At 43.2% G+C, this 12,380-nt stretch overlaps 1 protein-coding gene across 1 annotated transcript; it reads right to left on the bottom strand.

The window, feature by feature from the left end:
* Positions 1–4,620: 4,620 nt before the first annotated feature.
* On the bottom strand, positions 4,621–5,403 carry LOC139385604 (low choriolytic enzyme-like). The gene has a single exon (XM_071130810.1). The coding sequence runs from the start codon at positions 5,401–5,403 to the stop codon at positions 4,621–4,623; it is 783 nt and encodes a 260-aa protein (XP_070986911.1).
* Between the last annotated feature and the right edge of the window lie 6,977 nt (positions 5,404–12,380).

Consider the following 12,380-nt stretch of genomic DNA (forward strand, 5'->3'; position numbering starts at 1 on the left):
GGGTGGACAGACTATTGTGATACGGGGTCAGGTAACAAAATGAAATGAAAACAAATAGAAACATTTTGGAACATTTGAGTAGTCAGCTTCAATGCCACACAACACTCCTTCCGTGGCCTCCAACTGCTCTTAAATGCTAGTAAAACCAAATGCATGCTTTTGAACCGTTCGCTGTCCGCACCAGCGCCCGACTAGCATCACCTCCCTGGACGGTTCCAACCTAGAATATGTGGACAACTACAAATACCTAGGTCTCTGGCTAGACTGTAAACTCTCCATCCAGACTCATAATAAACATCTCCAATCCAAAATCAAATCTAGAATCGGCAATCTATTTCGCAACAAAGCCTCCTTCACTCATGCCGCCAAACTTACCCTAGTAAAACTGACTATCCTACCGATCCTCGATTTCGGCGATGTCATCTACAAAATAGCTTCCAATACTCTACTCAGCAAACTGGATGCAGTTCATCACAGTGCCATCCGTTTTGTTACCAAATCACCTTATACTACCCACCACTGCAACCTGTATGCTCTAGTCGGCTGGCCCTTGCTACATATTCGTCGCAAGATCCACTGGCTCCAGGTCATCTATAAATCTATGCTAGGTAAAGCTCCACCTTATCTCAGTTCACTGGTCATGATAACAACACCCACCCGTAGCACACATTCCAGCAGGTATATCTCACTGATCATCCCTAAAACCAACACCTCATTTGACCACCTTTCATTCAAGTTCTCTGCTGCCAGTGACTGGAACGAAATGCAAAAATCGCTGAAGTTGGAGACTTTTATTTCCCTCACCAACTTTAAACATCTACTATCTGAGCAGTTAACCGATCGCTGCAGCGGTACATAATCCATCTGTAAATAGCCCACCCAATCTACCTACCTCATCCAGATACTGTTTTATTTTATTTACTTTTCTTCTCTTTTGCACACCAGTATCTCTACTTGCACATCATCATCTGCTCATTTATAACTCCACTTTTAATCTGTTAAATTGTAATTATTCGCTCCTATGGCCTATTTATTGCCTACCTCCTCATGCCTTTTGCACACACTGTATATAGACTTTATTTTTCTACTGTACCATTGACTTGTTTATTTTGTTATTGGCTTATTTATTGTTTACTCCATGTGTTAACTCCTTCTCCTCCTGGGCCTCCGTCCCGTGTGGATCTCATCTCTTCCTGGGCCTCCGTCCCGTGTGCGTCTCATCTCTTCCTGGGCCTTCGTCCCGTGTGCATCTCATCTCTTCCTGGGCCTTCATCCCGTGTGCATCTCATCTCTTCCTGGGCCTTCATCCTGTGTGCATCTCATCTCTTCCTTGGCCTTCCTTCCGTGTGCATCTCATCTCTTCCTGGGCCTTCGTCCCGTGTGCATCTCATCTCTTCCTGGGCCTTCGTCCCGTGTGCATCTCATCTCTTCCTTTGCCTTCATCCCGTGTGCATCTCATCTCTTCCTGGGCCTTCATCCCGTGTGTGTCTCATCTCTTCCTGGGCCTCTGTCCCATGGGGTCTCATCTCTTCTTGGGCCAGGGCTGATTTAATGCAGACTATGGGGGTCGTTAGGATGAGTAAGTGCTGGAGATGGACAGGCATATCTCCACAGCAGGCCATTTGGACTCTGATGGTGGAGGGGTGAGCAGAGAGGTTCTGTCCATTTAGAAGACTGACAGTGCAATCAGATGCACGTTAATCACGACTGCTTGCCTCATTAATCAGAAGAAGCACAGTCGCTAACTCGAATACCCCCCTCTCACCATGTTCGCAAATATATTTCCATTTAGAACTTGGATAGCCTCCAATGAGTGGGGATGAAAGTTAACTGTTGGAGCAGTGTGGAGGTGTCTCCCAAGTTGTGGGTAGAGTTTATCATTTGATCTGGTTAGTTTGTCGAAGATGTTAGAAGATGAACGATACATTTTCCTCTCAAAGGCCTGTTGACAAAGGACAGATTCCTTTTCAAGTCATTTGTACAGTGAATAATGAATAGGAGAGTGAGATGCCTTGCTTACTGCTCTCTTGAAATTCTGCATAAGGTGACATTCATATTTCATACACATGAATTAGCATTTCATATTTGCATATTTTTGCTTGGTCTACAACAAAACCCCAAAACAAGGAGGGGAGAGAGGTGGGAAGTAAGACTCGCTTTCCTTTGGTCTCAACCCAAAAGGACCAGGGCATCTTATAAATTCTCGTCCAACAGCCCCGCATGTTCAGCATGCTCCTTGTGTCCACAGCAGATCACGTCACCTTCACCCATATCTCCCTCTGTGAACACCTTGACGTGCCTCTGAAAGGTCACAGCATCAACACAGAGACTAAGCCTCATTCACAATGGAATGGAATACATGCAGGTTGCCTTTCCCCCAACAACTTGATTTGTCAGACCAATAGATATTGACAATGGAACGTTTCTATGTTTGTAGAAAATTGGTTAAAATCACATGATGCACACCGATTATGTTATTAGTATGATCGGTCATTGGAATGCTGCTCATAGAGCTTGCTAACATAGTACATGGCAGCCATCCACGGAGGGAGCTCAGGGCTTTGACAGAGGCTGTTAGGGCTTCTGTAGGCACCCATGTGGTAACTGTGAGTGGTCACATGAATCCACAGAAAAGCCGTAAAACCATTCTTCTAACATTTTTAAATATTGGTGGCCAATGGCCAGCCATCATCATTTCAACAAAAAACTAAGCGGCTCTAGTTTGGCTGTGTCAGAGTAGCCACTGTTTAATTCAGTCTTTCAATTTAGGCGTCACATGACGTCTATTTGTTTCTGTTGGACAGTGATAATCTTCTGGTAGCCCCAGTCCATGGTTATTCCCTATCCCCTGGTGGATTGGGTTGTTTATTTCAAAACGAATTTGCCGTCATCCAATCACCAACGGTATAGCAGTTTCCATCATTGCCTAATCCCATACAGCTGCTCCATAAAGATTAGACCACAACTATACAAAAGTCAAAACACAATAAGTAAAAAAATATAGCTTTGATCAACAAGAAAATCAGCTCCATGGATATTTTTTCTTGTTTGTTTTGTAAAACCTGAAGAGGGATTGCTTTCTCGCCTCTGCATAAGATGTATTTTCAGTGATTCAGCCTTGGGAAGGACACACAGAATCTCAAATTCTATTGGTCTTGAAAGGGCATGATACATTTTCAGAGGGGGAAAATGATTCTTCTTCTGCAGAAATGAATCTCTGATGACAGGTTAGTCACTCCGTGTCCCATCCCTTGCTGGTATGTGGTTAGAGTTAGAGTAAACACTGGCTAATCAATTCCCCATCATCGCCTATAGATCACTGTCTGGGAGCAGAGACGTGGACTGACTCTCTATGCCGGCTGATGTACCATTCCATTATTGCGCTTGCTGTATGAAGCCTTATTTAATGCTGCGATACTGGAAACTCAATTAGACACTGAGGTAATGGATTACTGCAATAAGAAGGCCATCACCAGAAGGACTTTACATTTGGTCCAGCATGGACAAATAACACAGAGGACAGGGATTTGAAATAGGATTTTTAAAGTGCTGTATGTCTCCCTGTGTCCTTCCTTTCCAATATCATATTTCAGTAATCATCTCAGCAATATCATATTTCAGTAATCATCTCAGCAATATCCTATTTGCCGGAGCTCTTTCCTGTAGTCAAATGACCAAATTGCCCTCTTGTGACCTCATGGGTGGAATATTATTAATATTTTTCATAATTAATAAACATTACTTCATTAAAAACCCACCCCAAATTCTGTATTTCTATTTCAAACAGTTTTGTTATATTTCAGTCTTCTGTGATGTATATAAAGTTTAATATGGGATGCGAACTCAAAATTGAATACATTTCATCTCTATATCTGACATGATACAGGTGTCTTCTTTTTTTAAGCCCATAACCATGTGTGTGAGGTGCATATTTTTGTTTCAAAGTAGATTTGCTTGAAATGACCAAGAAACATTATTTTCCTCTAAACTAATGTGATCAGCGTCATTAATGGCCAGTGGCCATGCGGTGTAGGCGTTGGTTTTCCACACGACTGTAAGTATCATGATGCCTGTAAAGTCTCCCATATTTAGTGCTCGACTTGGGCAGGAACTCACCGGAACTGACTACCAGCACATCACATTTTCTTCTGCTTGCCTGTTCCTCTTATAGAATATTATCTCAAAAGTATTGCCCATGTTGTACTGTCATATTAATGCAGTCCATGTTCATGGAAGTATTGGAGCCTCTCCTCCCTCATCAACCCATCTCTCCAGGTGAACATCACACCCCCCACTTCATGAAAGACAGAAAAATATGAGGATTATTTTAAGATGGCTAGTTTTACAGGACTGAATGTTAGACCACTCCGCAGTTACAATTCTACTTAATAACACCAACCCCCAAGAGCTGCAGTTAATAATTGCAGTACCCAATCAGATGGATAAATATCCTATTAATAAATATCAAACTCATGCACTTTTTTTTACCATAATCATGCTTTATTATTATCAATGTGATTAAAAGGATAAACACAAACATACAATCCTCTGACAATAAAATACGTCACCACTTGACAGCATATCCAGCATCACACATTTTCAACAACGGAGCTCTTTCTCTTAGCATTGGTAGAGCTTGTTGACCCTCAGGACATCAATGTCGGACATGCCCTGTCTCTGTCCGATGGCCACAGATGGGTCTGGGATGGGAGTGATGGTTTCCTTTCCGTAGTTGTTAGTGTAAGCGGTTCTATCATAGTGCATGACAGAGGAGTAGTCGTATGCAGTATTCAGGTTGTTGGTGTCCTGCTTCTGGAAGTTCTCGACGGCGTAGTTATAGATGTATTGCCAGTTGATCCTGATATACTGGTCACGGTCACTCCTGTTGTGCTCGTGGTGGAAGCCCAGGGAGTGAAGCAGCTCATGCTGGATGATACCATGCTGAACACAGCCAAACTGTGCAAGAGACAATGTCTGCCTGTCCCCAACAGTCCCCATGGTACCAAAACACCCGCCACTGCTCTGAATGTCCAGGTAGGCAGTCTGTGTCTTACGTGGGATGAAGCGGATGCAGGTCTTGCCATGGAAGTACTTCATGGCCGTCTCAATAGTCTCTACCTCCAAGCTGGAATATACAGAGCTGAGGATGTAAGGCACATACACCAAGCCGTCGGTTGACTTCTTCCACAGACAGCTGTACTGGCTGCTAAAGCACTTCATGGCGTTCCTGGTTCTAGGAGCCAGAATGTCTCCTTCCAGCAGCAGCTCATTGGTTCCGTTGTTGGACTCCAGGATCGCTGAAGTGATGGACACATGGTCCGGCTCATCATGGACCTCATTTCCACTGGCCTGCGATAGGCCCAGCAGCAGCAGCAGCAGGTTAAGAGTGGGTCTGTGGGCCATCTTTCGTCAGAGTATGTAGTTACTTTGGATGGATGAGTCCTTGGCTTTACCTGTGGAGGATCCTAAAATGTCTCATTCACCAAAGCTTGATGCCAGTGTTCTGTCAGAGCTGAGTTTATATACAGCTGTCCCATAGGTGTGACTGTGTAGGATTAACGGTTGGGGATGATGCTCACTGTCTTGGAAAAACAACCAGAGGGAGTACTCCACAACCTAACCCACTGTTTCAACAATTCATCTGTGTGGGTCAAATTACATTACACTTCAATTTCTTGAGGTATAAGTCGTCTCTACTACAACCACATATCCAGGATCAGATTACCTCATTCTACGATCATAATATGAACCATAAAGGGCATCAGATTACCTCATTCTACAATCATAATATTAAACATAAGGGGGATCAGAAAGTATCTGACCCTAGATCAGTGGTTAGGGACAAACTATATCGAGTCCATTCCTTTGGAACACATGTTTGGTTTACATTGGGTGTGACAAGCTTAACGAGATGGATCTCACTTAGGTGTGTTGTTTTAAAACAACCATTAGAGCCCAATTAGATGTTGGCCAGTTGGGACGCTACATCCCACATATCCCAGAGAGGTTAAAACAACCATTACAGCCCAATTAGGTGGCAGTATAGAATAATAGTCATTTGTGTAGCTCAAGCACTTTAAAATCTAAAAACTGTCTCTACAGAAAAATTTAATCCTCAGTGATGCTATGGTGCAAGCTGTGTATTGACTTTCCTAATGCTACGCATTTAGTAAGATTTAAAGCATATTAGCACACTATTTCCCACCCGTCACTTAACACACAACCTGATTAGAAGGCTCTGTGTGTGTAAATACTAGTGTGCTTGTGTGAGTGCATGTATAGAAAAAGATTGCAGGAGGGTATGAGAGGGATAATTATCTAGTTGTGTTACCTGGCTACTGATGAAATGGTGTGACTGATTAATTTTGTTATGTTAACATCCTTAATAGTTCCCATTCAGTTATTTGAATTTGGGTGCCTATAGTGTATCCTTCTGATAGGTGACAGGAACGTACGCTGTACACTGGGTCTCGGCCCGCCCTGGACTTTGACGGCACGCCCCCAGTTGGTGAGGGTAGGAAACAACATCTCCAACCCGCTGATCCTCAACACTGGGGCCCCACAAGGGTACGTTCTCAGCCCTCTCCTGTACTCCCTGTTCACCCTTGACTGTGTGGCCATGCACACCTCTAATTCAGACGTCAAGTTTGCAGACGACACTACAGTGGTAGGCTTTATTACCAACAATGACAAGACGGCCTACAGGGAGGAGGTGAGGGCCCTCGGAGTGTGGTGTCAGGAAAATAACCTCACACTCAACAAAAGGAGATGATCGTGGACTTCAGGAAACAGCAGAGGGTTCACATGTTCACATACCACTTCTGCACAACAGTAATGAATCAAACTAGGGTGGACAGACTATTGTGACACGGGGTCAGGTAACAAAATTAAATGAAAGCAAATTGAAACATTTCGGACATTTGAGAAGTCATTTTGTGTCAAAATCTATGAAACGAACAATAAAGTGGGGAAAAAATAGTTTTTAAGCCCCCTTTTTATGCCAATTATTTTTGCTGATAAAGTAGTCATTTTCAATGGAGAACTTATTATCAAATATAGATGAAGTATCAGATGATTTCTTGTTTATTATGCACAAATTATGTTAACCAATGTGTTGATTATTCATGATTCATGAACAGTAGCATGGAACAAGTCCAGTGGTTTGAGAAGGGGGAGTAGTTAGAGACAGGAAATTGTGTAGAGCCACTGGTTTGACTGTGTACAGGGATTTGAAAATACTCTAAAATGTGACAGCCAGCTCTGGGTTGGAGTAGAGCATCTTCATCGAGAGGAGAGACGAAAGTGTAGGGATGAGGAAAAGAGACAAAGGACAAGCAGGGAGCAGAGGAGAGGACATGGAGGATATCGGAGCTCAGAGCCCTGTGCTGGAGAGGAGAAAGAGAATGGGGGAAAAGGAGGAAGAAAGAGGAGGGAGAAAGAGAAGGGGGAAAGAGGAGGGAGAAAGAGAAGGGGGAAAGAGGAAGGTGAAAGAGAATAGGGAAAGAGGAGCGAGAAAGAGGGGGGAGAAAGAGGAGGGAGAAAGAGAAGGGGGAAAGAGAAGGGGGAAAGAGGAGGGAGAAAGATAAGGGGGAAAGAGGAGGGAGAAAGATAAGGGGGAAAGAGGAGGTAGAAATATAAGGGGGAAAGAGGAGGGTGAGTGACAGGAGGGGAGTAGAGGAGAGGGACAGAAAAGCTGGCAGCAGTGGAAGGAAACGCAGACTGACAGGTAAACCCAGGAGGATTGACCGGCATGCATCCAGCTGTCGGGTGGAGCTCATCTGGTACCACCAGAGCCCACTGCCACTCACACCACACGCACATGCACGTCAACCAGCCAGGGAAAGAACAGGACTCTGCATATGGCCATGCTGGTACATGTGTGCCCCAAGCACACACTAGGCTCTTCTAATGAGCAAAACGTTATCATAATGCAGCGTGCAAGGACATGGGAGTGATTATCATCTGACACACAGTGGATGTGTTGCCATGCCTGTACCTTGTCCTCTTGTTGATGAAAAACTTTCCATCATTATGTCAGTTGCACCTTATTATTCGTGTTGAGTTAGAATGTAGAACCAAGTCAATGGAGGTGGATTCTGTCTCAGGGGATGTAGTTATGTCTCTGTAGCAATGCATACATACTGGTAACATCATGTAGGGCATTCCAAACACTCCCCACCATTATAGCATACTACACCACTATGGTTTACTGTTACACTGAGATACACCAGTTAGACTGCTACCCTCTAGTGGTTTCTTTAGATCACAGATGGGACCAGAGATAGGACCAGCGTAACAATTCCGTGATAAGACAATTTAACCTTCACAGACAACTCGGCCTGGAGGACAGCAGGCGGGCGGTGACCCCTGGACAACAGGAGGGGAAAAGGGCATCGGGGATATTTCAAGAAATGTAATTAAGTGGTTATAAAATAGAATAGAGACAATGGATTTTCTTTGTCCCCCAAGAACAAGTTTACAGGCCCAAGAAAAACAGTTTGCCTGTCTGTGTATTGATCGAGGAGTGTATTGATCTGTTGCTAAGCTGTGTAAGTTTGTTTAAGTTGGATCTATGGAGTGTGAGCACAACTATCTTGTTCTGGAAAGCTAACACAGATGGTGATGGGAGGGCATGTCATTAAAAAAAATGGCGGGGGTTACATGATGATTTCCAAATGTTTCAAATGTTGATGGGAATCAAATGATATTACAGCCTCTGCCAGCAGGTGAGCTGATAGTTCCTGCAGTTACACTTGATTCAATAACAGCGTAAGAGCTGAACATTTCTCTCAACCGAGTGCAGAAAGACACACAAAGTCTTGTACAGTACTATAGCGCTTGCTATTTCATTAGGTTAGGTTCTCAAAGGATTTGTGCCGTGGATACATAGCCGTAATGAAAGCATTATCCTTTACAGGGGCGCAACTTTCACTGGGGACGGTGGGGACATTACACCTCCACATTCTGAAATTGCATTTATGTCACCCCCAGTTTTAGCGTTGAGCTGTGATACAGAAGACAGCATCGATGTTTGGTGGTAGGTCAGGTAGGCTGTTTGGTGGTAGGTCAGGTAGGCTGTTTGGTGGTAGGTCAGGTAGGCTGTTTGGTGGTAGGTCAGGTAGGCTGTTTGATGGTAAGTCAGGTAGGCTGTTTGGTGGTAGGTCAGGTAGGCTGTTTGGTGGTAGGTCAGGTAGGCTGTTTGGTGGTAGGTCAGGTAGGCTGTTTGGAGGTAGGTCAGGTAGGCTGTTTAGTGGTAAGGCAGGTAGACTGTTTGGTGGTATGTCAGGAAGGCTGTTTGGTGGTATTACCCGGCTGGAATTAGGACCATGTGAACAGAGGCAGCTGTTGTCTGTGTGTGTTGTGCTTTTTCTCCAAGTTGTAAAAGCAATCATAGCAGAAACTGGCTACTTTTTATTTCACTGATGTAGCTGGCAAGGTAACTGCTTTTTGATTAAAATTTCCCTGCCTTAGGTCAGTTAGGATCACCATTTTATTTTAAGAATGTGTAATGTCAAAATAATAGTAGAGAGAATTATTTATTTCAGCTTTTATTACTTTCATCACATTTCCAGTGGGTCAGACATTTACATACACTCAATTAGTATTTGGTAGCATTGCCTTTAAATTGCTCAACTTGGGTCAAACATTTCGGGTAGCCTTCCACAAGCTTCCCATAATAAGCTGAGCGAATTTTGGCCCATTACTCCTGACAGAGCTGGAGTAACTGAGCCAGGGTTTTAGGCCTCCTTGCTCGCACACGCTTTTTCACTTCTGCCCACAAATCCTGGTCAGGGCTTTATGATGGCTACTCCAATACCTTGACTTTGTTGTCCTTAAGCCATTTTGCCACAACTTTGGAAGTATGCTTGGGGTCATTGTCCATTTGGAAGACCCATTTGCGACCAAGCTTTAAATTCCTGACTGATGTCTTGAGACGTTGCTTCAATATATTCACATAATTTTCCTCCCTCATGATGCCATCTATTTTGTGAAGTGCACCAGTCTATCCTGCAGCAAAGCACCTACACAACATGAAGCTGACACCCCTGTGCTTCACGGTCACGATGGTGATCTTCGGCTTGCAAGCCTCCCCCTTTTTCCTCTCAACATAACGTTGGCCACAGGACATTTCTCCAAAAAGTACGACCTTTATCCCCATGTGCAGTTGCAAACCTGTTTTTTTTTTTTTGTCTGGCTTTTTTAATGGTGGTTTTGGAGCAGAGGCTTCTTCCTTGCTGAGCGGCATTTCAGGTTATGTCGATATAGGACACGTTTTACTGTGGTTATAGATATACTTTTCTACCTGTTTCCTCCAGCATCTTCACAAGGTAACTTGCTGTTGTTCTGGGATTGATTTTCGCACCAAAGTACGTTAATCTCTAGGAGATATAACACGTCTCCTTCCTGAGCGGTATGACGGCTGCATGGTCCCATGGTGTTTATTCTTGAGTACTATTGTTTGCACAGATGAACGTGGTACCTTCAGGAGTTTGGAAATTGCTCCCAAGGATGAACCAGACTTGTGGAGGTCTACAATTATTTTTTCTGAGGTCTTGGCTGAATTTGAAGGTAGGCCTTGAAATACATCCACAGATACACCACCAATTGACTCCAATTGACTCATTTTCTGGAATTTCCCAAGGTGTTTAAAGGCAGAGTCAACTTAATGTATATAAACTTCTGACCCACTGGAATTGTGATACAGTGAATTATAAGTGAAATAATTTGTCTGTAAACAATTGTTGGAAAAATTACTTGTGTCATGCACAAAGTAGATGTCCTAACCGACTTGATAAAGCTATAGTTTGTAACAAGAAATTTGTGGAGTGGTTTACATACCTAAGTGTATGTAAACTTCCAACTTCAACTGTAGTCCCCCATTTTAGGGGAACAAAAGCATTGGGATGAATTCACTTGTACAGTGCCTTGCGAAAGTATTTACCCCCTTGCCATTTTTCCTATTTTGTTGCATTACAACCCGTATTATAAATTTAGTCCAACACAAAATAGTCCAAATTGGTGAAGTAAAATGAAAAAAAAAAAAAAAATCCAAAAAGTATTATTATTTTTTACGGAAAAGTGGTGCCTGCATATGTATTCACCTCCTTTGCTATGAAGCCCCTAAATAAGATCTGGTGCAACCAATTACCTTCAGAACTCACCTAATTACTTAATAAAGTTCCCCTGAAATCTAAGTGTCTCAGTATATATACACACCTGTTCTGAAAGGCCCCAGAGTCTGCTAAATCACTAAGCTGTCACGCCCTGGCCTTAGTTATCTTTGTTTTCTTTATTATTTTGGTTAGGTCAGGGTGTGACATGGGGGATTTATGTGTTTTACCCGGTCTAGGGGTTTTGTATGTTTATGGGCTGTTTTTACTAGTCTAGGTGTTTATGTAAGTCTATGGTTGCCTAGATTGGTTCTCAATTAGAGGCAGGTGCTTAATCGATTGGGAACCATATTTAGGCAGCCATGTTCTTTGGGTATTTTGTGAGTGGTTGTCTTTTGTCTTTGTACCAGATAGGACTGTTTCGGTTTTCACATTTGTTATTTTCTAGTGTGCTCGGGTATAGTCTTGATTAAACATGTTGAACTCTAACCACCCTGCATTTTGGTCCTCCTCTCCTTCAGCGGAAGAAAGCCGTTACAGAAGCAAGGGGCACCACCATTTCATTAATGTGCTGATGATCGCCTGCTAATTCCATCAGCTAATGTGCTGTGACACAGTCCACAGATCTTCTACCCTGCCTGACCCAACTCAGTGTGGATAGAACATCCAGTCCTCAGGTTAAATCTTCAGTCACTGAAGAAGTCTAGATCTGTGTTAAATGTGTTATTCTAGTATGCTCGTGTGGGTAGAACATCCAGTCCTCAGGTTAAATCTTCAGTCACTGAAGAAGTCTAGATCTGTGTTAAATGTGTTATTCTAGTATGCCCGTGTGGATAGAACATCCAGTCCTCAGGTTAAATCTTCAGTCACTGAAGAAGTCTAGATCTGTGTTAAATGTGTTATTCTAGTATGCCCGTGTGGGTAGAACATCCAGTCCTCAGGTTAAATCTTCAGTCACTGAAGAAGTCTAGATCTGTGTTAAATGTGTTATTCTAGTATGCCCGTGTGGGTAGAACATCCAGTCCTCAGGTTAAATCTTCAGTCACTGAAGAAGTCTAGATATGTGTTATTCTAGTATGCCCGTGTGGGTAGAACATCCAGTCCTCAGGTTAAATCTTCAGTCACTGAAGAAGTCTAGATCTGTGTTAAATGTGTTATTCTAGTATGCCCGTGTGGGTAGAACATCCAGTCCTCAGGTTAAATCTTCAGTCACTGAAGAAGTCTAGATCTGTGTTAAATGTGTTATTCTAGTATGCCCGTGTGGGTAGA

The sequence above is a fragment of the Oncorhynchus clarkii genome, chromosome 27 (assembly GCF_045791955.1).
Source record: "Oncorhynchus clarkii lewisi isolate Uvic-CL-2024 chromosome 27, UVic_Ocla_1.0, whole genome shotgun sequence".
Taxonomy (NCBI): Eukaryota; Metazoa; Chordata; class Actinopteri; order Salmoniformes; family Salmonidae; genus Oncorhynchus; species Oncorhynchus clarkii.